Here is a 26,182-nt window from a genome sequence, read left to right on the forward strand (position 1 = left end):
GGAGTGCTAACGCCATGACAAGTGAGCAAGACAATCTTATATGATCATTTATTAATTTATGTTCTATCTCATGTTATCATGCTTGATGTATCTTGTGTAATTGTTGTTGTAGGATATGCATGCATGGTTAGTAACATGAATTTATATTGTATTTGATACTTTGTTATTTACTTTTAGTTACAATTATGATTATGATATGATGGGAATTGGAGGATAATGCATATATGCATGGAAGTTAATATCAATTTCACCGAATTTTAGTGGTTTCGATTCATAGCAAACCAAAACTGTGAGCAAACTGCGAACTGCCAAGTTATCGGCGATTTTCCTACGGATGGCAAATTTTTGGCAAAATTTCAGCGAATTTTCAAGGATCGGTACATACTACAACACTCTAAAGTTCTTGCTTCCCACAATCTTTGATATCTTTCTTTGATCCTTTCTTCCTGTAACACCCACGCACACAAACTCTACCGGTGAGGAAAGTTTCATAAGGAGAATAATAGGATGGATTCCCCAACAGGTGATCAAACCTATCAGAACCAAGATTCGGCTCATACAAAATCTTGGGGACAACATTGAAGAATTAAAAAAGGTCAGCAAAGAAGCTAGATGGCAGGAGAAAAACCGAATGAGAAAGACTGGAAGATGCAAAGAAGAGGAAGGTGTTGGAGCATCTGCAGATGTAGAACGATGGTTGAGTCACGCCATACTGACCCATAAACTTCGCTGGAGCCATCGTCCCAAAACACTAAACTTCATCCTTGCAACAAAATGAAGAAAATGCAAAAATCTCAAAAATGTGTTTTGCCTTTTTCTTCTAATCCATCAGACGCAAGGTGTCTTTTCAATTTTCATCTCTCAACTATTAAATGCAGTTTCATCCATCCATTCGTTTTGTCCTATATTTCACGTGTTAGTTTCAGATTTAATATTTAATGTATAAAAAACCTTGGGAGCCGGACATTTCAGATTTCAAATATTTAATAGAAAAAATTACCTTAGGACTTGGGAGCCGAACCTGCTGGATAATATTAAATTATTAATCACATTCACATCAAGCGAACTTAACCATTTTTATCGGTGAAATTTGCCAAAATTTCGCACATTGCATATTTGTATATTCTACCCGGAATTGTGGGTTCGCTCTCTGCTCTCTTGGTACCTTGCACCTCATATAGATTTTATATGCACATGCTCTAAGTGTCTAAGCGCTATGGTTAAAAATTCATATCATGCCATCACCTTTTCGGCAAGGGTATTGAAGCCAGCTTGACCCGTGCAACGGTGCTAAGTTGTGGACGCCCAATATCCTATTGGAGTAAGTGAGGGGACATGAGGTAGCATGCATATTATACGTGAATGACCATAGGGTTAAGGGAGGCATAGATCGAGTTGGTTGGTGTCATAGGATGCGACTTTTCCTAGATAGATAAGGATATCAGGCTAAGTTGGTTGGTGTCATAGGAAGGAGATCCGAATCTAGCATGACATGAAGACATAGATGACCTCTTGCATTCGACTAGGAAGTTCCCTAGCACACGCCAAATCTCATGCCAATAGTCGTGGTGAGAGAGTGTGGCCTTAATCCCTAGCTATAACACCCAATTCGGTTGGTGTCATTGGTGTTGGTGTCGTGTTAGACTTCCCAAAGGAGGCTGGGGCTATGTCTTAATGCGTATCTACTTAGATAGATATTAGCATAGTTAGATTCATAGGAGCATACTCGCATTTATACTACATCTTTACATTTCATTTGCACTTCATAACCTTATACATGTGTTAAATACGTGCTATATAATATTGTTAATTTCAATAAGTTCATTGGAACTCATCCCTTGTGGAAACTCTTTTTAGATTCTTTGACAGGTTATGAGAACACCATATTCCCAGAGAGTTCAACGCCATTGGAGCTCTATGGGGGACTGATAGGAGAAGACACCGAGGCACATGGAGGAGAATGGATTGTTTCTATGGAGTTCAGCCATTTTGAGAGTCGGGTAAACTTGGTTGGAAACCTTATTGCCTTAGTTGGGATTATTTATATATCTTTTATTTGGTTGTTAGACAGTATCACTAATCACACACACTTAAAACTTAACTTTTTATGGATATGATAACTCTTTTAGACTTTCGCTGACTTTGAATTTATTTTGGATAACGGTAATAACATTATATTTAATGCATTTTTAAAAGGTTTGCTCTTTGATTATGTTATTGTATATGATGTGGTTATGGATTAACCGTAAACCAAGGTCCTTGTAGTTATTGATCACATCCACGGGTATTCGAGTAAGTCTGATACCATTTTGGTGGGGTGTTAACAACCCCACCCAATTGACCCCCCCCCCACCCCACCTCTATTTTTCACAAAGAAGGGATCTTTTGGGGGTGGTTTGTCCGTGGCACTTTCACACCACTTAGTACACCCTAAAAGAGGCTCTTACCCGGATTTGAGGACCTTCCAACCCCATCTTCCATGAGCTCTTAATCCATCTTCTCAGTCCATTTGGAGTCATGTCAGATCTACTTCCACAATTCAACAAAATGCTAGATTCATCATCAACACCATCCGTATCCTTAGGCTCTACTTCCAATCCAATGGTCTCCACCTGGATGGCCCACAACTGCTTTCTATTTGCATTTTGTGTTCTTGGACCTACAAGTAAAGTCTCGAGTTAAGATCCCAGGAGATTTTCACATAGAGTATTCACTCTATCATGAGTCTCTCATACCTCAAAGTTGATCCTTGGAAGATTTGGAATCCACCAGTCATTCCAAGGGTTGATGCTTCTTCCATTGCCTAGGAGTGTAAAAACCCCCTCCTCTTATAAAATTTCTAGCTGATAAAATAGCTATCATCCCCATGAAGCATTTGCTTTGATTTTCGAAGGATGCATGTTTTAAATGTTTTTCGGTGATTCAATTCTTCCAGAAAGATCGGAGTCTGTAGAATAAAATGCCCAGGCTTTACGAGATAATAGGGCCAAATGCATCCTGCGAAGGTTCTTATAGTTCAAACCACCGTTTCATTTTGAAGAGCGGATTGTATTCCAATCGACTGTGTAAACCGACTCAAAAGGAACTCTGATTTAGAGAATCCAGAAACTGTAGAGAAGGCGGCACTTTAAAAGCAGCTGAAAAAGTAATAAGCTATCGTGGTTCCAGCAGTACTCAAAAGCTTTGCTTTCCAACATTGTATTCTTGCTAAAACTTTGTATCAAATTCTTATAATGTTGCTTTCCAAACTCTCCACCGATCAATGGAATTCCCAAATTATGAAGAGGTGGTAGTAATGTCAAATTTGTTGGATAGTAATCTTTTCATCAGACCTTATGAAGAGGTACTAGTAATGTTGAATTTATAAATCTCAAATCTATAGTTCATAAAATTAACTGTTTAGTTAGCCTAAATCTTTAAAATGAAATCTATATATTCATCCTAAAAAAAAACATTTATGAAGTCATGGTTTAAATATTTAGCGCTTTTAGAGTAGGAATGAAATCTCTAGATTTCACCTCAATACCCATAAATCTACAGATTCGCATTTTTAGGTGTAAAAAGATGAATCTCTAAATTTCATGAATCTAAGGATTCACACAACCAAACAAGTATAAATCTCCCATTTGTAAATTCAGAGATTTAAAATCTCTTGATTCATGTAACCAAAAAGGCCCCTAGGTGGTTTAATTGATCCCAAATGGCAAAACGATCGCTTGAATAATCTACACTCCATTATCCAACTCAAAGTTAGGAAATCAATCATAGTTTCTTACCAACCAAAAAAAAAAAAAAAAAATCTTAGTTTTGCTCACCTTTCAACTCATCCCTGCCCTTATTTCACCTGCTAGCATGGTATCATTTGCAAAATTGCTAAAGTTATACAAGTTTTTCTCCATAAAAATAGAAAAACAAAACACAAAACACAAAATGCAAGTACCAAAAATCTGACATTATTGCTCCAGATTTCTATCAGCCATCTTCCCAGTTAAAAGAATTTCACTCGGAAGACCCACTCAATCACGGAACTCTCCCATGAACCCTTGGTGGAAGGCTGTCAAACGGGAAACAACTGCTGGAATCTTTTCTTCCTGCGGCAGAATTGTGCACCTAAAGTGCCATGTACCAGGAACCTGACAAAGCAGAACAAATGCATTGGTCAAAAATTCAAAGGCAGCCAACCTCTTAAAATAAACCCTAGGCTTCCTATAACACTTGTAAACTAAGATACTTTGAACAAAGAAACCATTAGGGACACCAAAAAAAATGTCACCCCAAATTAAAACCCTTTAACCTGGTAGGGCGTCTTATGATGCATGCTAATAAAGCTTGAAGATTTTATGCCCCACAAGCTGGCAAGTCTTTAGGCACCCATCAACAAAGAACAAACCCAGCAGTTTCACTTAACTTTAGGTGCTAAGCACAATTGAAGGACCCAGTCTGGGGCTGTTAAGGACATTTACATTTTATTATCCTTATCAGAAGCTGGGATGGGCCATAAAGAAATAAGAGAGATCCTTGATAGTGAAAAAAGCTCCATGGCCAACGCCCCCCATGTGACAAGTAATGTTTCCCTTAACCCAAAATAAATAAAAAACACAAGCAACATTTCCATAGGACAAATGAGCGATAATGGGGCTTGCCAGATTCGAACCCACAAAATGCCAACTTAGACTGGTGACTGGACAAAGGCTTCCTTCTATTATGCTACCAACTCCTTGGCTTAAAGCCATTAACCTATGCCTTGTGAGGCTTCACTAAGTGTTGCTGGTATAGACACACTACTTTCTATTTTGAATTACTTCACTTCTTGTAATAATAGTAGCTTTTGTCCCTTTTCTTTTGGGGGCTCAGACTTGCAATAAGATACAGCAATGAGACTGACTGGCATGTTTCAAGCATCAACATGATATTAAACAAACTAAATATGGTTTACCTCTAAACACCCTCCCACACACTAGAATAATGCCTTTTATCCAAATCACTAAACTCGGCAATCAACCAAACAAATTACGATGAAAAGTTTGGGGATTTCTTTTTGGGTTTTGCCAGGTGGGGTTTTGGGTGGGGAGGTCAAACAGCCATATGAGAAAGACAACAAACAAAACAATGATCAAGATTCAAAAATGTTCACCTGCCCAAAGCCAGATCCAGGAACAACAACAATTCCAGTAGCCTCAAGGAGACGGCGAGCATAGAACGCATCTGGAGCTGTTTTTGCTGCCTCAGCAGCTTCTATTGCTTTTCCAGGTAAATGCAGGCGAGGAAATAGATACATTGCACCTTCTGCTTTGTTGCATGAAATACCTTCTAAACTGTTGAGAGCATCTTCCAGAGTCTGCACCAGGGATAGAGGAAAGAAACTAAATATTAGATCATGAGATCACGGCATTAGATCATTCATCTGGCTTCCTACCATCCAAACAAACCATAATGGAGGGTTGCACAATGTTTTCAAGGAATGGCTAGGCCTATTGGTTTGACAGTTCGATCATTTACCACCACGGCTTGACTCATGCATTTTACATCACACTGTTGTCTGCAGATGGACTGTTGGAACTCATGGCTGGACCATTCAAAAGCTAGACAGTTGGGCCCCAAGTACTCTGAAGATAACCGCAAGGGTAAATATTGTGATGTGAGGGCCAAAAACTACTGCTCATTGTTCAAATGACTTGTTGGAGCTTAAACAGCAACTTGGTCTCTGGATGAACTTAAGCAACGGATCTTGGTGAAATAAAAATAAATAATGAAACATTATTTAACACATCTTGGGCCAAAAACTCATGCTCATTGTTGGTACCAAGAACCTTGAAACCTCTGTTGTCAACGTATGAAGAGTGATTTTTTAGTCTCCAAAATTTTTAAGAAAAAACAAGCAACCAACTGAAGGAAAGAAATAAACCAAAGCATCATCAGAACCAAAACAGAAACTAATAGAGCTGTTGATCTTTTTATTTTTCACATAGACACAAACGAGCATGAACTGAATGACATGTGAAACTTCTGAAATGAACAATCGATGTTCAGAATCACTATCTGAAAACACGTGTTTCAGTTTTTGGTAGAAGAAAATATCATAACCCTGGCAGGCAATTACATGGAACAGATAATGAAAGTTTATTTTACTCCATGCTTTATCATAACCCTGCAGGGATGTCTTGGTAAAGACACTTTCCAAGATAAAACCTAAGGGTAATACTGAATTATACAAAGTTTTGACCAACTTCAACCAAAATTCACACATTTTGGTTGGTTCAACCCATAAATACTGAATTTCAACTAGTTTGACAGTTTCAATCAGCCTAGTTTCAGTAGCTTTGAGGAAGTTTTGAATAGTTTCAACCAAATCACCCGTTGAGTTTCATGAAGGGAAAAATAAAAAGGAGAAACAGGTTTCAAACCAAGTTTAAGTCAAATACTCAGGGAATCTTGGTTTTGGCCAGGGTCAAAAACCAAGATTTGGACTCTTCCAGTTCAAAAATATTAAAATATGAACCCACATATTTTCCTCTGGGAATCTTTTATAAAATTTACTTGTTTAGCTAACCTTAGCACGTCTTGCTAACGATGAGAGAATTCCATCTTTCTCAGCAGAAAAAGATTCAAATGACTCGTCTCCAACCTGCAGAGGATGCTTTCTATTAGTGACACATCTAAAATGTAGTTAAAGTGCAAACTTGAGCATGGAAGAAGCTGATCCCTTAAGTAAGAAACTCAAACTTCCATAAATATGAGGAAACTTGACTAACTAGAAACCTCATCACATGGGAAAATTTGATGAACTGGAGTCTGCTATTCATTTACAACAATAAAGCTGGCACTATGGTAGCGATCATGGTAGTAACTTCCAAGCCTCTATATGCATGTATATATAAACAGAGTACTACCTTTGGAGGGTTCATGACAAGGCTTGCAAGAATCTGACCAGAGATGTTTGAGCATAGGTTTACAGATGCCACTTTGTAAATCTGTTCCCTTACATCAGTTCCAAAACCAGTGACCTCCATGTAACCTCCTCTCTTACCACACTCTCCATAAAATCCTGAAGTAGAAAATCAAATCAGGTAATTTAATTCTTAAGAGGGTGGAGAGAGAGAGAAAAAGAAACGAAAAAAAAAATCTTCCTTCAATTATTTAACCTTCTGATCAGTCTGAAAGATGGAGAGAGAGAGAGAGAGAGAGAGAGAGAGAGAGAGAGAGAGAGAGAACATACCTTTAGAAACTGACTGGAATGACACTAAAGAAAGATCTTCCTCACCATACCCCAATGACCTAGATATCTTCTTGAATGAGTGAAACTTCTTCTCAGGAACATAAACATTTTCTTGGTATACCTGTGAAAGTTGGAAGTCAATAATAAATGCTTTGTTCAGAACTCAAGTAAAAAGTACATTTCTTGCTGAGGCGACCAAGCAAAAAAATAACTCATTTATCAGCTTGATAAGACTGGTATAGTCCCAGAATCCGAACTTCAAGAACAATGTCAAAATGCAGTTTACAGAAGGTGGCAACCAAGCAAACAATCAACTCATCCATTAAAGGCAGCAAATAAGAACTGGAAATATAACTGTAAGGATTTGACACCCTTTGTAGCTACTACCCACCTCATCTGCAAGGAGAACAAGACCTTCTTTCTTGCAGAATTCCACAATTTCCCGCTGATTGTCCTCAGCAAGAACCTGAAGAATGAAACAAACAAGATAACTCAAAAACTGATTAAACAGGGAGAAACTATACAACTAAACAAAACCAAACGAAGCTTCTGTAAGGAAATTTTCTCCATGTTTTGCAGCATGAAAATAAATAGATAAATGTCATATCTTACCTGTCCTGTTGGGTTGCCTGGATTTATCACCACTAATGATCTAACAGTAATACCCTTGGACCTGGCACCTTCTAATTGGCGCTTAAGCTCTGGTATCTCCAAACCCCAGCCTGACGCTTCATCAAGATAGTAAGGCACCTAAGAAGACCAAAGCAAGTTTATCCTGTTATTTTCCTCCTTTAAGTAAATATAGAACTGATGTTACAGAAGGTTGTTTTCACAAACGGCTCAGTCTAGGGTTTGATATCAACCCAGCCAAACAAGAGTAATCTGACTAACAAATTCTATGCATTTCTGGAAAAACATACAAGAGTGCCACCATGAAGGGCAATTGAAGCAGAGTACAGAGGATACTGAGGGATGGGGCATAGAATGCCATCTTTCTCCGACCTTATCAATAACTGCATCATCATATGTACCTGAAAAGAAAAAGAAGAAAAAAAAAAAAAAAAGGAAGCAAGAAAGCAAGAAAATATTAAATAAAGTACCCTTGATGTGGTCCAAATGGCAGGAAACAAGAAGAGTGAAGATTTGAACTTTACTGCAGGGCTTGCACCATCAGTTAAGAAAATATCATTTGGATCAGCAGGAAAACCATCACGAGCCGCAATTCCAGCTGCAATTGAATCACGTAAGCCCTTGATACCCTGACATTGGAAGAGAAGGTTCCTTAGACTTTGTGTCATGAATAATTCATCAATAACTAATCATGCAGCCGGCTGTGATGTCAGTACCTGACTGTGGCTATATGCACCTGTTGCTCTTCCTGGAATTTGATCTAGAATCTGCCAAGCTCGCTCTATGGAATCCGCACTGCAACAATGCATATGAAAAAATGAAATTATGAAAGGTAGTAGACATAATATTTTTATTCAAACGAGAAAGTATGACCCTACATAGTTGCCAGAATATCACTTTACATTTATCAGATTACTATGGAAGCTTCTACATAGTGATCTAGAATCTAAATAATAGGGACTAGCAAAAGAGGGGATGTTACAATTGAAAGTTGGAATTGCAAATGGGATGGTCATTTATTTTTGGAGTTCCCAACTGGTTTTAATAACAAGCCACTCACCAGACTGCTAAAGAAACAGCCAGACCATCAGGAATGGATGTGGCATTTATCACTTATACCATGCAGACTTAACTTGGATCTAATGTATTTCAAACTCGTCTAGTCTTCTTTGAGAAATGACAACTCATACAGTTGCAATCTCAAAGTATCCATTCAACAACCCAACTCATGATTCTGACAAGATCTGCAAACTATGTGTAGAATCTTCTGCACACCCTCAAACAAAATGTATGGCCTCACAGATGCATCTATTTTTTACTTCATATATTCCTGAAATGTAAGTTCTACATGGATGATATCTTTTTGCGAACACTAATTTGTGTGGCATGCAAATTCCTTCCCATGATGGCAACATGGTAAACCCTCTCTCATAAAATATTTACAGATAGATTTTGAATAAATCTTGAGTGGCATTTGTTTGTCGGAATGTGTGACATCCTTTTAAGTTGAGCAGATAAACCAAGGCAAGGGGCCCCGGGGGCCGCCCCCCCCGGGCCTTTGGGGGGCCCCCCCCCCGCGGGGGAAGGACCCCCCCCCCCCCCCCCCCCCGGGGGAACAACGTTTGGCGAGAATGGCTTATTGATCCATGATCTCAAGCCCTTTATTTATAATAAAGTGGAAAGTAGACTATTACAAGGAATAGAAATTTACATGAATGCAAACTCTAATTTAACTCCTATACAAACTCTTATTAGACTCCTAATAGAATCCAACACTCCCCCTCAAGTTGAGGCATGGATATCACACATGTCCAACTTGACCAAAAAAGTATAAAACATCTGTCCAAGTAAACATCTGCAATTTGATCTTTAAACTTATAGATTATGTCTGCCTTATAGACTTCCATTTGATTTGTTCTCATCTTTACTGCAACTTTATGTCTCCAAGGAAGAACGCCCAAGTAAAAAGTAGAAACTTCAAATGTTGAGAAGACTAAATTTCCGCACAAATCGAGGAAAATATATTTTGGGGTAACAATAGCTAGGGTAAAACAGCCAAAGTGAAAGTTTTGATTTGTAGCAATGTTAGATCTTTAAAGGGAAAGTTTGCCAAGGGACAATCTCCAAAGGTAGGGGAAAATTTGTCAAGATAAGTGACAATCTCCAAAGGTAATAGAGATCAAGTTCTGCAAGGCCAAGCGACAAGTCTTTTGCAAGGTTAGATCTGCGAAGGGAAGATGTCAAGTTAAGGGGCAAATCTCCGGGGTTAACGAGAGATCAAGTTCCGCACGAGTCAAAAGATAGATCTATAGCAATGTTAGATCTCCAAAGTGGAAGATTGCGAGGGTAAGGGACAAACTTTCAAAGGGTAGAAGATTGCGAAGGTAAGGGACAAACTTTCAAAGGTAACAAAGATCAAATTCTGCATAAGGAAGTCTACATGAAAGGCTTTGAATTGTAGACATCTTCAATCTCCCCCTCACGTGTAGCGTTACACGTGGGAAGATAATAACAAAGGAAATTCCAACGGGGAAACTTGGAAAGGAAGAAATTGTAATGGTAAGATAAAAGTATCGGGAAAACAAATCTAGAGAAAATGACAAAATTTGAAAGGGGCTGACCAAGCCTACGGTGCCACTAATGAAGGTCGATATTACCGAATGGACCGGATTAGAAGATGTAGTCAAAGCATAAGTAGATCCTCCAATCGGCTCGAGCAAATAAAGTCCATTTACCACGACCAATCTCCTTCCCCAGATCCTGAAGTAGCTAGGTAGGAGTTGGTAGGGGTAGTAGAGGAAACGATGGGAGGGACGGGAGAGAAGCGAAAACGCGAGAGGAACCCCGCGAAAAACCAACGCGAGAGGGGTGGTGGAAAGCGACGAAAGATTAGCCGTTTCCGCTGTGATGCCAAAATCAGGAGGCTCCAGCAGTCAACAATTCCTTGGTATGATATGGTTTGTGAGGTGCTCAACTGAAATCTCAGCCGGATCAGATTTAGTGCGACAAGAAAGCGATTTCTCCATAATAGGAGTATGAAGCATGACTAACGACGACCCCACCGAACAAGAGCAAAGAGCAGGTAGGAAAGGAGAACGACAAGACGCACTGATCGACGACACGCAAACGCCAGAAGTCAATACGAACTTATCAATGATCAATGCGCCACACACGGATTAGTGGGGGAAATCCCATAATGATCCAACCGCCAAAGAGATCAACTCGGAAAAGTGGGAAGAGTGGGAGCCAGAAGCTGAGCCAAAAAGGAATAGCAATGTTTGGTAGTAGCCTTCAAATTTGGGCTGAGTATCAAGTAATAGGTAACCCGGGCAATATTTGGATGCATGGAACAAAAGGAAGACATAATAAGAGAGTCGGAAAATCGAAAACACGGAGGGGGATAGAGTGCGAATGATCCAATAGTCTGGAAAGGGAAGGGAGAGAGATCAAGTAATTTGTGCAGTCAAATCTTAGAAAGAGAATGAAAAGTGGAAAAAATCGGATCGTGGGAGCGATAGGATCATGAGATAGTTGTCATGTTGACAAAATTATCTGAGGACTTCACGAAGGAAAGGAGAAGAAAGAAAAACAAAGACACCCGAAGAAAAAGCCGAAAAAGGAAGCAAAAAACTGAACAACAAAACAAAAGCCGAAAGCAAAACAAAAAAAAAAAACAAAAAAAAAAAAGAAAAAAGAAAAAAGAAACAAAAAAAAAGAAAAAAAACAAAAAGAACAAAAAACAAAAACCGAGGCAGAGCAAGGAGAAAGCCCGGGAAGAACAAAGGGAACCAATCGAAGGTGGATGACTAACCAAGCTCAAAATCGCAGGCCGGATGAAGAATCAGACAGAAAAAATTGGGAGGAGAAGGGAAGGGGAAGGGAGGAAAAGAGAGAGAACGTCTTCTTTCCGGGGGCGACCAAGATGGGAAAACGCCTAGAACCGAAGATTGGCGATGGGTTGAAAAAAATCAGAAGAAGAAGAAGGAGGCGCCCCAAACAAAGGCCGAGCCAGGAAATAAATGGGAAGGATATCCAATCAGCCTTTATAAAAAGTGGAAAGTAGACATACAAGGAATAAGTTCGAATGCAAACAATCTAATCCTATACAAACTCTTATTAGCTCCTAGATATATTATTTGGGCTACAATTCCTTGGATTTACTTCATAATTGGCCTATTTGATGAGCCCAAAATATGGGTCGAAAGTAGAAAAACAGGATTTATTTAATTAGTTTAGCTAGAGTCTTGTTCTGAGTCTATTTCTTTTATTATTTCACTTTCCTAGTCAGTTCACACCTAGTAGGTTAACAATTGGATTAAACCTTTCCTCTTTCAGTATAGGAGTCTATATTGGAGTTAGTTTCCAATTTTGAGTTGTTTAGTACTATGACAGCTAATGTGGCTATAAATAGATGTAATTGCTCAGTTAAGGATGAATTAATGAATTAAATTTTGAATTTTGTATATTGCTGCCAGTAAGGTTTGATCACATGACATCTTTCCTCTCCCTCTCCGTCACATGCCGATTTCTTCTCCTCCTTGCTACTTGAACTTCTAACAAGATCATCAGCATTTAATCTATTGCTCTCTTTTGAAACTGTAAGTTGATCATCCCCATACATCATTATTAACTTCTCTCCAAGTTTCACCAATTCCAATAACTTTTCATTCCCATATCTCAAGAATCTAGACCATTCCATTACTCTAAATTTCTCCAGAGGTATTCAACCGCCATAACCTATGTTCTTATGTATCCTTATCAACTACACCAAAATCTTAAACCCTAGGCCCTTATTTTTTGAGTTGAAACCCTGGAAAGCTGGCCCTAATTGAACCCCTTCAATCTAAGGCTGCATCACTGCCTAGAATAATCTCCCAAGCTGCAACGAATTGGATGTTGGACTGTGGAGGTATTAAGTTTCTTGATTTTGGAGGGAAGTTGGTGATAAAAACAAGATTAACCAGATTTGGATATTGGCTAGTCTATTTGGGCTGAAAACAGGGTTGGGAGTAGTGTGTATGGAGTTGGATGCAATTTGGGGTGAAACTGATGGATAATCGTTGAGATATAGCTCTTTCTGATGTGAACAGTAAAGAAAGGCTTGAACCAGGGAATGGGGGTCCAAAAGAAAAAATAATAATAAAATAAATAAATAAAAAGAAGAAGAGAGAGAGGATGAGAAGGGGCATTTTGACCTGATTGGAGCCTTGTAAATGGACAAATACAGATGTATACTGAAGGTTGAACTCTAAACTTCAACCAGCTGCAACTGTCTGGGCTTGATTTCACTTAGAACCCTTCTCAGCCTTTGATGGATCTTCAACACTTGATTGACAGAACCAGAACTTACTAATTAACACAAGAGGAATTACTCGACGAGGAGCTTCTCTTATTCAATACTCAGTCCGATCTCTCCGCATTGAGTGGAGGGGACTTTTTATATGAACTAGGGGCTGGAATCCCTAATAGGACTTGAATTCCCAATTTGATTCGAACTTGACTTAATCTACTGATGATGCTGTCTCAATTGGAGACTTCCAACAAGGCAACACACTTTTAAAATCTTCAATAAAATCATCCCAAAAACAGATTTCAGAACTAGGTTGGATGGGGTATTTTGGATGCTATTTTAAGGATTGGTATGCAGGTCAGAAGGATGAATGGGGTGAAATTTGACTAAATCTAATGGCTGGTTTGAGTGTCCTAAATTTGATAAGAGTTTGAATCCTAGTAGGACTCCTATGGTAATTGGGTGTAAATGACTTGGACAGAGGTGACCTTGGAGGAATGTAGACTTAATAGGAAGGAAGGGTTCCTCCAAGCAAGGTTTGAAGTATCCCACGATACCATACGATACTAGCCGATACGTATCCATATTTGACCCAATCGATACGATACATCTCGATATGTCTCTCCATTGAATTACAGCAAAATACATTATTCAGAGCGATACAATACACGATACAAGACGATACGTCTCTTAAAATCACCTGACCGATACGATACTTTAAACCTTGCCTCCAAGTATGAGCAACTCCAATGGTTAGATTGACTCAGATCTCTGACATTGAAAATTGGGTGTGTTGAAAAATTCAAACAACAAGAAACCTTGTGATGTGAATAGAGAACCCCCCCCCCCGGGCTGAACCCTAATGTGAGCCCCAAGACCCACCAAAACATGCTGGCTGGACCCTATTCCAGGGATACTTTGGTCATTTTTCCAGCCCCTTTTAAGGCTCAAGAAGGGTCTGGTTAGAAATCCCTCAATCCAAGGGTTATGGATCTATTTTTTTTTTTTTTTAAATTTGGTAGTACTTTGTGAGTTATGAAAGAGTCCCAGTCCGTTTTGATTCTTATTTGAGTTGTATTTGAGTGGATTTCCACTAGTTAAGTTGTAGATAAGATAAGACTCTTTTAGAAGAAGGGTTCTTTTCTTTTAGGAGTTTGCCTTTAATTGGAACTTATCTTTGTTAAGTGGTTGTCGTTTATTTAGGTAGGGAGTCTTTTCCTACAGAGGACTCTTATAGATAAGTCAGTCTTTTATTTTAGTTGAGTTTGAGTCAAGTTCTTCTTTCTTTGTTAAGGCTATAAATAAGCTTCATTGCTCATTGTAATTCTTCAGTTTTGGAATGAATAAACTTTGAGAGTTTGTGGAACACAAGGTTGTGGTTCTCCTTAGAAGGGCCACTGAGGATTTTGAAGAATTCTCCATTACAACCAGCAGTCTACAAGCAGTCAACAAGCAACCATCAATCACTCACAGCAGCCCCAAGTATAGAATCATCCCCACCCCTCCCCTGCCTCCTCTTTCATTTGCACCCCTCCCTCCCCCTTTCCCCTCTTGCACAGGCCAAGAAAACCCACCTCTCCCCATTGCGTCCTTGCATCCTCTCTCCCCTTTCTCTCCAGTCCCAGCAAGACCCCAACCCTTCTTTCACCTCCTCCCACACCCGCAAGATACCCCTGCCCCTTCCCTGTTCTGCACAACAAAACCCCAATTCCCAGACCTCTGCAGGCCCTAGAACCCTTCCCCCTTAGGCATCCCCTCCACCTTCCTGCAACCCTACTACTCCCTTTCCCAAACCTGTCCAGCCCCTGTGAATCCCCCTAGAAACCCTCTCTCCATTTGATTCTCTGTTCTAACAGAAAACCAGAAACCCTTCAGGAATTCTCTGCAACTTATTCAAACTTCTGAAAACCCTAGACTACCGCAACTCAGATCATCACTAGCATTTCGGATCACTAAAACAAGGTCTGAAACACAAAGGCAGCAAAGTACAGCTATTCTCCCACCCTAGCCGAAATACCCTAAACCTAGTTTTCTGATTGTTGTTAAAAGTCAGATCTAAGTTCACATTACAGCAGGGTTTCAAAGTTCTAGGTAGGAAACCCATTCTCTTAACTGGAAATTCCCATGCAGCCTTAGATTTAGGAAAATTCTCATATTACCCTTAACCCTAAATCTGGGGTTCCATAACCTGTCCCAACTAAACTGGTCGGCCACATAGACCCTTGCCTTCCAATCAACTCTATTTGAAGCCATATTAGATACAAAACCTAAGCTATGCGTTCCTTTCTCACCACTTCTCTAAAGGTTATCTTAGGTGTACCCCTAGTTTTTTTAACTCCTTCAATCTAGATTAGATCACTTCTCTGTACAAAGGCAATTAAAAGGCCACCGTTGAAAGTGGTTGTACAACCTCATTTTTACGTAGCTTACCATTTATCGGAGCTACTTCCGATACCAGCTCTAGTATGATCATTCCTTAATCTTTATCTTATCTTTCCTAGTTTTTACATCATCCAACTTAGCATCCTCTTTTTTGCTGCACTAACAGCCCACCACTATGCATCATGCATTATAGCTGGTCGTATGATGGTCCTATAGAAATTTCTTTTGAGCTTTAAAGGAACATAGTCATCACACAAGACCCTAGATGCACCTCACCACTTCATTCACCCCATTTTAATTATTTGGGAAACGTGATCCTCTATATCATATTTTTTATTTATAATTGAGCCAAGGTACCTAAAATAATCGCTTTGTAGAATCTCCTTTTTACCAAGTTTCACCACCGCATATCCATCCAATCATGATTAAAGTAATAAACTAGATATTCCATCTTCATTCTACTTAGTTTACAACCTTTTCATTCTAAAGTTGCAATCCGTGATTCTAACTTGGTAGTAATCCCTACTTGTAATCCCTACTTGTTGGGAAATCCAAAAATTCAAGGGGGAAAAAACCAAAGAAAATGGGAAAAAATGTGATGTCAAAGGGGAATGGAGTGTGGGCTGCCACATACCAGGATGGTGGAGCCAGGATTGAACATGGGGGGATCAAATAATGAAAGCCCGGATCACCTCCCCGTCGAGCAAGCACTAACAACTTTTCACCACACATTGTGTGTGGCCCATGTAGGACCCACTGTGGATCCCAACTTTGAATTATTTTATCATATTCAGACGTGGAGCCCACATTAAAAATATAGGTAAATTATTAGGAAGACTAAAATATAGGTAACACAACTATAGGCAAATTATTAAAAATATATTGTAATAAAGCATGGGGGCTAAAATTGTACGATTAGATTTTTTTTAAACATTTAAAACTTTAAAAAATCCTAAATAGTGGTTACTAAATTTAGGAGTAAATTATTGAGAAAAACAATTTTAAGGAAAAAAGGAAGTAGGACAATTAAGGAGAACAAGATGTAGAAGTGGAGAAGAAAGAAAGAGAAAATACTCAAACAAGAGAAGAAAGAAAGAAGGCAAGGGAGAAATTGTGGGAGAATTTGCAGGAGAAAACTCCGGTTACTAAAAATGGGAAAAACAATCAATTTCCATAAATTAAAGGGGGGGAAATTCAATGGTCATGATTAGATTTGATGAAATCAATGGTTGAAATTCCAAAGGTCCAACTAATGTATTAACACACACATCCTGCTATCACCTTCCTAAGAATATTTTAGGTAGTTAAACTTAAGATTGAAATTGTTATTAGGAGGGATCAAAATTTTGGGAGAAAGTTTAGGGATTCATGAGTTAGTTTCTAATTAGGTTTTAAATTGGCAATTCCTTTAAAATAGGGTTTTAATTGTAACCCTTGGATAATTATTGAGAATGATCTTTACGACTTTACCCTTAAAATTCATTTCTAATATTTTTTTTTCCTTTTTTTTTTTTTTTTTGGTGGGGGGGACAAATAATGTATTTCACACATGGAAAAAGAAAATCAAGGGAAAACATAAAGAGAATATAAGAATTTTTAGAAAAATCGAGGGGGGCCAAGCAACCCCTCTGGGCCCTTGAAGAGCTCCGCCCTTGCTTGTGAAGCATTGGATTGAATGGAGATCGAGTTTTTAGGTTGTCAATTCAACCGTAGCAAGAATCTAAGCTTGGTTTCCCCGTAGACCTTTACTATTTTTCAAACTTGAACCTTTCAAGTTGGAAAACTTTATTAATAATCTCAATGGTTCCCCATTCTAATTGATGGATGGATACTCAATAATCTCACAAAAAGAAGTCCTACTGAAAATTAGGACTTAGAAACTGACTTAAACTGGAAGAACAGCTAACCCACCTCTACTTAACTAAGACTTGGATGCTTAAACTGAAATAAAAACATCAGAAAAGAAGATTAGGCCCTTATAACTTATGTTAGGCAAAATTACATAATTAAAGCAATTAATTGAACTATTTTCATACTTAGGCTAGGGATATAACTTTTAGGCCTATGGCCACATAACCTATTGGAAAAGAGCCCAAAACCCATTATATCAAACCTAGGTTGATTTCAAAGGAAACAGCCCACTTTGGTGCTGGACCTATATCAACTCTCTCTATCTTGAAAAATTCCATTCGAGACCTATTAAAAAAAGCCCAACACCCATACTATCAAACCTAGGTTGATTTCAAAGAAAAACGGCCTACGTTGGTGCTGGACCTATATCAACTCTCTCCATCTTGAAAAATTGCATCCTCAAATTTAGCTGGTCATGTGGAGGGAGTAACATACGCGTGACAGCCTTGAGTAGGCAAAAACTCTGGCAATGTAGGAACACTAGGAATGGAGTCTTTAACCCTAGGAGCTTTCTCTTAATGAAGCATAAGAGACTGCAAAAGCCAATGTGAGTATGTCCAAATCAGCACCCATTCTCTTGATATCATCATTCATCACAACTTCAATCGGTACTATAGCCTTGATCATGTCTTCGTGAACCCCTATAGTAATGTCTTAAGCTTTGTCCGCCTTACCTGCTTCAACTTGAGCTTCTTCACTAGTTTCTTCTATGAGCTGTAAGGGAGAGTTGTTACCCTTGCATGCACACTCTCCAAGACAGACAGTTGAACATCAACTTATGAGATTGCAGCTTCTTGTCCAGCTTGTAGTGCCATGCCTTGGCCATCTCCTTTTTGGGCTGTTCAAACATTAATATAATGGCTGATTCATCCATGCTCTTATACCACCACTTTGATGCCTCAATTGGGAATCCCGACAAGGCAGCAGATTTCCAAGACCATATATGCAACTGGCATTTTAAAGGGGTATTTTGGGTACTTCCAATGCTTGGATATAAAAGAACTTCATGGGATTGGTATGCATGTCCTAAGGATGATAGAGTATGAAATTTGGCTAAATCTAATGGCTGGTTTGAGAGTCCTAAATTTGATAGGAGTAGGACTCCTATGGTTAAAATATCTAGAGGACTTGGATGGAGGTGTAGCTCAGGGGCAGTGTAGACTTAATAGGGAGCAAGGATTTCTCAAGTTTAAGCCAATTCCAATGTTCAGATTGGCGTAGATTTGACCTTGAATTTGTGTGCATTGGGAAATCCAATTATTCAGAAAAATAATAAAAAATTAGGAAAAATGTGATATTGGAGGGAATGTAGTGTACGCTGCTCGATACCTAGATGGGGGAGCCTTGTGGAGCTTTAGATTGAATGCAGAAGGAATTTGTAAGACGTTAATTCAGCCATAGCAAGAATCTAGGCTCAACTTCACCATAGACCTTAATTGTTTTTCAATCTTGGACCTCCTGAGTTAAATAAACACAGCTGCAACAGTAACACTCCCTAACAGGACTCAAAACTGAGACTAACTTTATAATAATCTCGAATGTTCACCATTCTGACTGATGGGGGGCTATTTATAGCCGTAAATAAAAAAGTCCTACTGCAATTAGGACTTAGAAACAGACTTAAACCAGGACAGCAGCTAACATACTCTACATAACTAAGTCTCGGATGCTTAAAACTGAAATAAAGACAAAAGAAAAGACTATTCTGCCCTTATAATCTTAGTTAGGCAGAATTTAAATAATTAAAGCCCCTAACTTTTATGCCCATGGCCACACAAACTTATTGAACTAAGGCCCGACATCCATATCTATCAACCCTACGTTGAAATCAAAGGAAAATGACCCAATTCAGTGTTGGATCTACATTACTTGAGGTTTAGACCTGTACAAGGACTGAATTAAAATAAATAATACCACAAGTCTAAAAGGGAAAGAAAAAGAAAATTCAAATGTCCCAAGAAGACTTCTACTTTACTTAGGACTCTCATTTTACTAAGGACTCTTACTTGACTAATCCTAGGATGTTCAAATTACAAAACATGAGTAGGACTAGCCTTCTCGTAAAACTTGAGCTACAACAAAGGGAATCCCTCTCTAATTGGGACCCCTAACTGGACTAGGATTCTTTCATATCTTAATAACGACCAACTCAAGTAACATAACAACATTAGGACTAGAATCCTAATAAACATCTGGTCCTTCTTAGGTCAAGTTGGATTGTTCCAAGAGCACCAAATATGACCATAATCCCCCATGCTGACCGAACTTTCCTGAGCTACAAGCAGGGCCGCAGGGTATTAACCTCCCTGGCCCTTCTTTGTGTGGTTCTGGATCTGGTTACATCAATTACATAGCCAGTAAACCCTAGGTTCGGTTCAACTTTCATTGGATTTTGATATTCCAATGTTTCCCCAAACCTGTCTAAAGAAATGTACCCCATATCACACACACTCCCACCCCCCCCCCCCCCCAAAAAAAAATCCACCTAAACCATCCAATTTGGAACCATTTATCCCATCCATTCTTTCATCTGCATCTCTAACCACAGAAGTTGTCAAAGCAAACCCATAAGCCCACATTGCAAAACCCTCTCATAGGCATGGCCAAACCTACCCTAACCCCACATCCAGAATCAGAAAAAAGGGAGAAATTAGCCTCGAAAATCCACCTAAACCATTCCATTGAGAACAATTTATCCATCCATTCTGACATCTCCATTTCTAAGAATCTAAATACAAAACCATGAAGGCTAACCCATTAAAGCCCACATTGCAAAAACTCGCTCATATGCCATTACCAAAAATACCCTAAACCCTTAAAGTTTGCACCTAGAATTATTTCAGATACAAGATCTTGGCAGTTGATCCTCATTTGATTCATACTACATGACAACTAGTCCTAAGCATATCTCTGAGGAATTCTTTCAACATACCTGAACAAGCCTTGTGTTTCACTTTTGTCCAAAATGGCTGGGTGATCACACAACGCAAGAACCTGATAGACAAAGGATGCCTAATGTTAAGCATTGGTCAAAAAGGATCCACAAACAACAACTGCAATGAAATGCAATTAACTTACCTCACGGAAGAAGGTAATTGGCTGCTGACCAAGAGACTGTGGGTTCCCAATGTTGCAGTAAAGTATCTGCAAAAGAAAAATCTTAGTCAAGCAGAGAACAAATATACTTACATGTACCAGAAACAGAGTCCATGTACAATTTAATGCAATCTCCTTTAACTGGGGATGGCCTTTTCTTCCTGAAACGTAGCCAACTTATTCCCCATTTGGGCCAGGTACGGCCCCCTGTACAACCAGTTGGGCTGGTGGCAGGTCAACATGGTGGGTTCTCAAGGCAAGTATATGACACAAAGAAATGGTTTGTGGGCTGCATTAAGGTCACAAGGGAGTAAAAATGTTCAAGACTTGCTAACAAGTTACAATGTTTTCATTCACACCACAAACATTTGTAAAGAACACAAAAAAAGAGTAAGCATATTCCAGAACGTTCATAATCCAGCTTTCCAGGCCAGGCCATCAACTCAACCATCCTTGAATGGAGATTCCATTAACAAAGTGAATAGGCTTAATTGGAAGTGTGACATTAAGTTCACCATCACTTCTTGTAAAAAGTGTAAGTTGCACAGTTTAGAAAGTTCGGATGCCACAAATTCAGCCTTTGCTTCATCCGTCAGCAATTTGTTTCATCACTACTCATAAGAACATAATGCTGGATTCATTTTATAACCCCAGCACTGGAATTTGCCATAAAATTACCTAGAGGGTACATATATAATCTACAAGATCTTCAGGCTGAGATCTATCCAGTAAAAATTCCACTTGCATAAACCACTTTTGATGAAAAGTAATAAGGATAAAAAATGAACCCACCTCATCAAATGGATGAGAACCTGACTTTGTTTGTAATTCTTCTTGTAAACGCTGTAAAAAAGTAATTCAAGAGAGCTCTCTATAAGATGAACTTGATATTAAGAAACGTATCTCAGGTAACAGATCAGTACATCTAAAGTTAACATTGCAAATATGATATATCCAAACTTCAAGGGGATAAACAACCCTTTTCTCTATATACTTATAGCCATATCATTTAGCTAAACATGTGTAAAGCCTAGATAAAAATTCACACCTAAATTCAGAATGGACCCAGGAAGAAGTTCCATTTATTTTCAAGTGTTGGACACATAACTAGGTAAATACTTCTTAACTAATAGAAACAGTGAAACACTTAAATATACTAAATTTTTTTCCGTCACGAGTCACAACAGATGGATTTACCAAGATAATCTACTTGGGGTACCAATGAATCACAATTAGACCCACCAATCTGATGTCCAACATTGTGTATAGCACAACCATCCCTACAGTTCACCAGCTGGGAATATTTGCACATTTGTTTCCCTTGGTGACTATGGAATTGTAAAGACAAAATTACAAAACAAAAATAAAGTAGATCCCAGTTTGAGATTTAGAAGGCAGGTTTTTTACGCATGTTCTACAAGTTACCTAACCATTAATGCTATCACTTTATAACTGAAAGAAGAAAACTCAGCACAGGAAATGGCTTTTGTTCTAATCGATATGTCCTGATCTAGATTGATCCAACACCAAAACACCTTCCCATACAAAAGGATTTGGCCCATACCTACATGACTCTGGTAGAACATATAAAGCCAACAAAAATCATTCAATGGTTCAGGCTTCAGACTCTGCAGCCTTTCAAGGAGTGGGGTCAAGTGACTCAAACCTGCTAGTTTAAATAATGTCAAAGATACGGTATGTGCTCATACTTTCTGCAATGCACAATTCAATGAACAAGAACTGTAGGCCTTTTAGATCCCCAGGAAACTATTAATTAAAAGGGTCAGAGGTAATTGTTATCAGCAAACAAGGTTCATTATACAAAAGGCCTGTAAGAGAGCTGCATGTGAGTACTAAATCCCTGATTTATTCCGTATAGGAAAACAGAATCTTATCCTGCATGGATCAAGGAGGTGATACCATGCCACCAAGAACTGTTTGTCTTTTCTATCCCAATAAACTATAACTAAAAGATTCAGAAGAAAGAGATTTACTATAGAAGACCTAAAGAAAGAATTGCTACAAGTCCTAATCACCCATCTTACTCCATATAGGGAAAATGAACCTTATTCTTATCTGTTTAGTCAACCAAAATGCAGTTTCCCCATGTATTGGTTCCAATCACCAAAAACACACACACACAACCAAAAAAAAAAAACATGTTTTCACTAAATTAAAATTTCTTCAGAAGATCCATAGAAACAAGGGAAGGAAAAACACGAGATTCTACTTAAACAAAGTATCCACCATCATTTTCCTCATTTTTGGTATGTGTGGAGACAAAATTGCATTATATGGAAAAACTTCATATACCAGCAAACTAAAAAATCATTTTTCTCGAATCAGCTTATTCTTCTTACCATCAGCAACATCCTTGATTAGCAAATAGCCAACATTTTTGGAACCTGTCATCTAATGTTTTCCCCCAAAAAGGAAAAAAAACTAAAAATGGCCCCCGTCCGGGCCCAAAAACCCCCCCCCAAAACCCCCAAAAAAAAAAATTTCCCGCCCTTGGGGCAAAAAAAAAACAAAAAAAAGAATATTTGACCGAAACAGAAATTTCGACCTTGCAAAAGGCCGAAATTTCGACGTTTCGGTCGAAATTTCGATCGAAACTGGATACTTTTTCTGAAAATTAGAACTTCAATTTCGGGCCTCATATGGACTCAAAATGATTTGGATTCTTGTATACTACCTATTTCAAGCATAATAAACACAATGGAACTAGTATTTTGTAAAAAACAAAACTATTGAAAATTTATCATTCAAGTATACTAACAAATGACTGGTTCCGACAAGTGCAAACTGTATTGCATACATGCATAGAATCAACAACATACATGAATTGTTTGGTAGAATGGTTACATATACAACAAGTCAACAAAATAAAATGACCGGCTAGATCAAGTGATGGTGTCTCAAATATATAAAGCTAAAGCCTATATAACATATATACATAAAATAAAAATACATAATTTTAGAAAATAATTATTATAATAAAAAATGAAAAATGGTAGCAAATAATAAAAAGATAAGTTTAACAAAACACAATTATAGATCATAGTCCTAGGCTAAACAATATTAATTTCAAGGCAATACAAGATCATTTAAGGCATGAACAAAACAAAAATAAAAAAAGGGAAGTTTGGAACGTGGGTGTGGCTCATGCTTCACATTCTATTGTTGCTGGAGTTTCCTTTGTAGCTGTTGTGGCTTAGGAGGGTTTGGAGGCTAAAAATGAGCAAAGTGGGTTTGAAGGCGAAGGAGTAGTGAAAATTAGGTGAAAATGGGATAGAAATCAACAAAAACTAAGGAAAAACAAGTTGGAATGCTGATATGTCGAAATTTAGGTCGAAATGGTCGAAATTTCGGTCGAAATGGTCGAAATCTCCGAAATTTCGGTCGAAATTTGATACTTTTCCGAAATAATTGAAATTTCGTTTCGTTTTTTAAAAATGCAGACATTTCGACCGAAATTTCGACAATTTCGGTCGAATTTTCTTCTATGGAAACATCCATGCATACACTTTTTCATATTCAAGAATTCTTAATCACCGCTCCTACCCATTTTCCATTTTAACTTCTGAATTGTCCTCTCAATACTTGCCACCATAAATTCTTTACAGATACAGGAAATTTTATTATCTTTTCATTCATTTCTTTTAAAGTTTCTTCTTATAATAACATTTATAAGATCATGCAAACATCCATAGAATTTGTAAACCAATGTACCCATGGCATGGTTGCCATTGAGTTGCTGTATTGGACAACAAATGGCACTTGAACATATGCATACTTTTTTTGCGGAAATTCATACAAATGTACGTTTGAATATGATGGAAATAAACCTAAAAAGAAGCAACTCAGATAACTAGGTCTAGTAATAGCACGATACCTGGGCATGGGTGACAATCTCTCCACGGACAGCATACTCACATTTTAAAACCTGAAAGGCGGAACAAACTATCAAAAATATATATATAATTAAAAATTAAAAATTATGAATGTATTGGCTAAATCACCCCATACCAGGCTCACTAATCACAAGTTGTTCCAACAGAACTTGAGAAATGGACAGGTAGAGAAAACGAATCAGATTTGAAACTGAAACAAGCTCCACCATATCCAAAGCCAGCTCTCAAAATCCAATTCTTCAGGCGTTTACCTTTGTGAGAACTGACCACAGGATATTAGGATTCGATTGTGAAGCTCACTGGTACACTTAACTGTAATCAAGTAACTCACAAATTTTTTTTCTTCTTTTTCCCCTTAATATGTAAAGGGGGCTACAGTTGCAGCAGCACCGACAAACGCGGTGAAGCTAAGCACTTACAATCCATTAAAAATGAAGAAAAAAACTGAAATAAGCATCCAAAAGAAATAACCAAACGTCGCAAATAAACAAGGGAATCCGTCTCCCCGCACGCCAAAACAAACGAAAAAGAGTAATCTTGGGCCAATTAATATGGTCAGAGACTCAGATATCACGTCAATATATTCGAAACGAAAACCCCCAATCCAAGTACACACAAATGAATTACATGCGTAAATTCACAAGACGACCAGAGGATCTCGAACAAATGTAATCAAAATAAAAGGGGAAAATCTTTCAGAGACTTCCATATATTTGCAACCAGAAACAAGAACAATCTAAGCCTCTCAAGTCGAAGTTTGAAACACAACAAAAGGAACCAAATGAAGGATATAACGAAAATTTGCATTTAACCGGATTCCGCCCTGAACACCTGTAATAAAGCAATGGACATTTTAATACCTTCGGATTGATAGTCTGAGAAGTAACCGGAGTATTGGATTGAGTCGACGACATGACGGAGGAGGATGAGGAGGAAGAAGAAGACGAAGACGAGGAGGAATCAGGAGATGAAGAGAAGCGCTGCGAAGAGGAAAAGGACCGTCGACTGACAGATGCGACCAAACTTTTAGATCTCTCTGCCACGAATTTTCGCATCCTAGCTTATATAAAGAGACGGATATGATGGCAGTGATAAAAACAAGAGGATAGCCGAGTACGACTTCCGATAGCCTCGAAACGCCGCTAAGCGCCACCCACAGGAAGTTACTTTACGTTCCTACCTGCTTACCTTTCCAGTCCTACCCAACCTTTCCAGTCCTCCCCAACTCGGCAGACTATAAAATCTCAATTAATTAATTATTAATTATAAGAAAATAGGGTCAAAAAATTAAATTGAAGATAATAATAAAAAGAATAGGAAAATGACTAGATATGGATCTAACACGAAAAGCTCACCCGTGTGGGACATGTCTTTTTTTGTTTGGTGCGCATGTGGGACATGTCCATTACCGTCCAAATCGCCCAAGCCGACAGAACGGAATTGTAGGCATGCAACGTGACGTGAACCCACACGCTAATACAATACAATAAGTCAATAACTATACCTGGTGGTTCCCAAAAAAAAACCCCCCCCCCCCCCCCCTTTTTGCCGGGGCGTGCGGGGCGGGGGGCCCGGGCCCCGCCGCCCTGGCTTTCGTCGCCCCCCCCCCCCCAAAAAAAGAGGGGGTGGGGGGGGGGGGGGGGGGGGGGGGGGGAGAGGACCCCCCCCCCGCCCCCCCCCCCCCCCCCCCCCCCCCCCCCCCCCCCCTTTCTCTTTTTTTTTTTTTTTTTCCCGAGCGGCGGG

General features: G+C 38.8%; 1 protein-coding gene across 2 annotated transcripts; it reads right to left on the reverse strand.

Moving 5' to 3' along the window:
• Positions 1-3,959: 3,959 nt before the first annotated feature.
• LOC149012024 (alanine aminotransferase 2-like) lies at positions 3,960-25,659 on the reverse strand. Of its 2 annotated transcripts, XM_089160487.1 has the most exons (15): positions 25,300-25,659; positions 24,421-24,471; positions 21,318-21,368; positions 20,508-20,573; positions 20,362-20,423; positions 8,563-8,641; positions 8,371-8,475; positions 8,137-8,247; positions 7,829-7,966; positions 7,608-7,682; positions 7,217-7,337; positions 6,891-7,045; positions 6,551-6,625; positions 5,135-5,338; positions 3,960-4,133 (listed from the first exon to the last, which is right to left on the reverse strand). In XM_089160487.1, exons 1-15 carry the CDS (start codon positions 25,492-25,494, stop codon positions 4,017-4,019), a joined length of 1,605 nt encoding a protein of 534 aa, XP_089016613.1. In that variant the 5' UTR covers positions 25,495-25,659; the 3' UTR covers positions 3,960-4,016. The 2 variants fall into 2 exon arrangements, with proteins under 2 accessions (XP_089016613.1, XP_089016611.1); XM_089160485.1 differs by having other exon boundaries at positions 8,137-8,475.
• Positions 25,660-26,182: the final 523 nt, after the last annotated feature.

The sequence above is a fragment of the Hakea prostrata genome, chromosome 7 (assembly GCF_041222555.1).
Source record: "Hakea prostrata isolate BN-2017 chromosome 7, UWA_Hpros_2, whole genome shotgun sequence".
NCBI lineage: Eukaryota > Viridiplantae > Streptophyta > Magnoliopsida > Proteales > Proteaceae > Hakea > Hakea prostrata.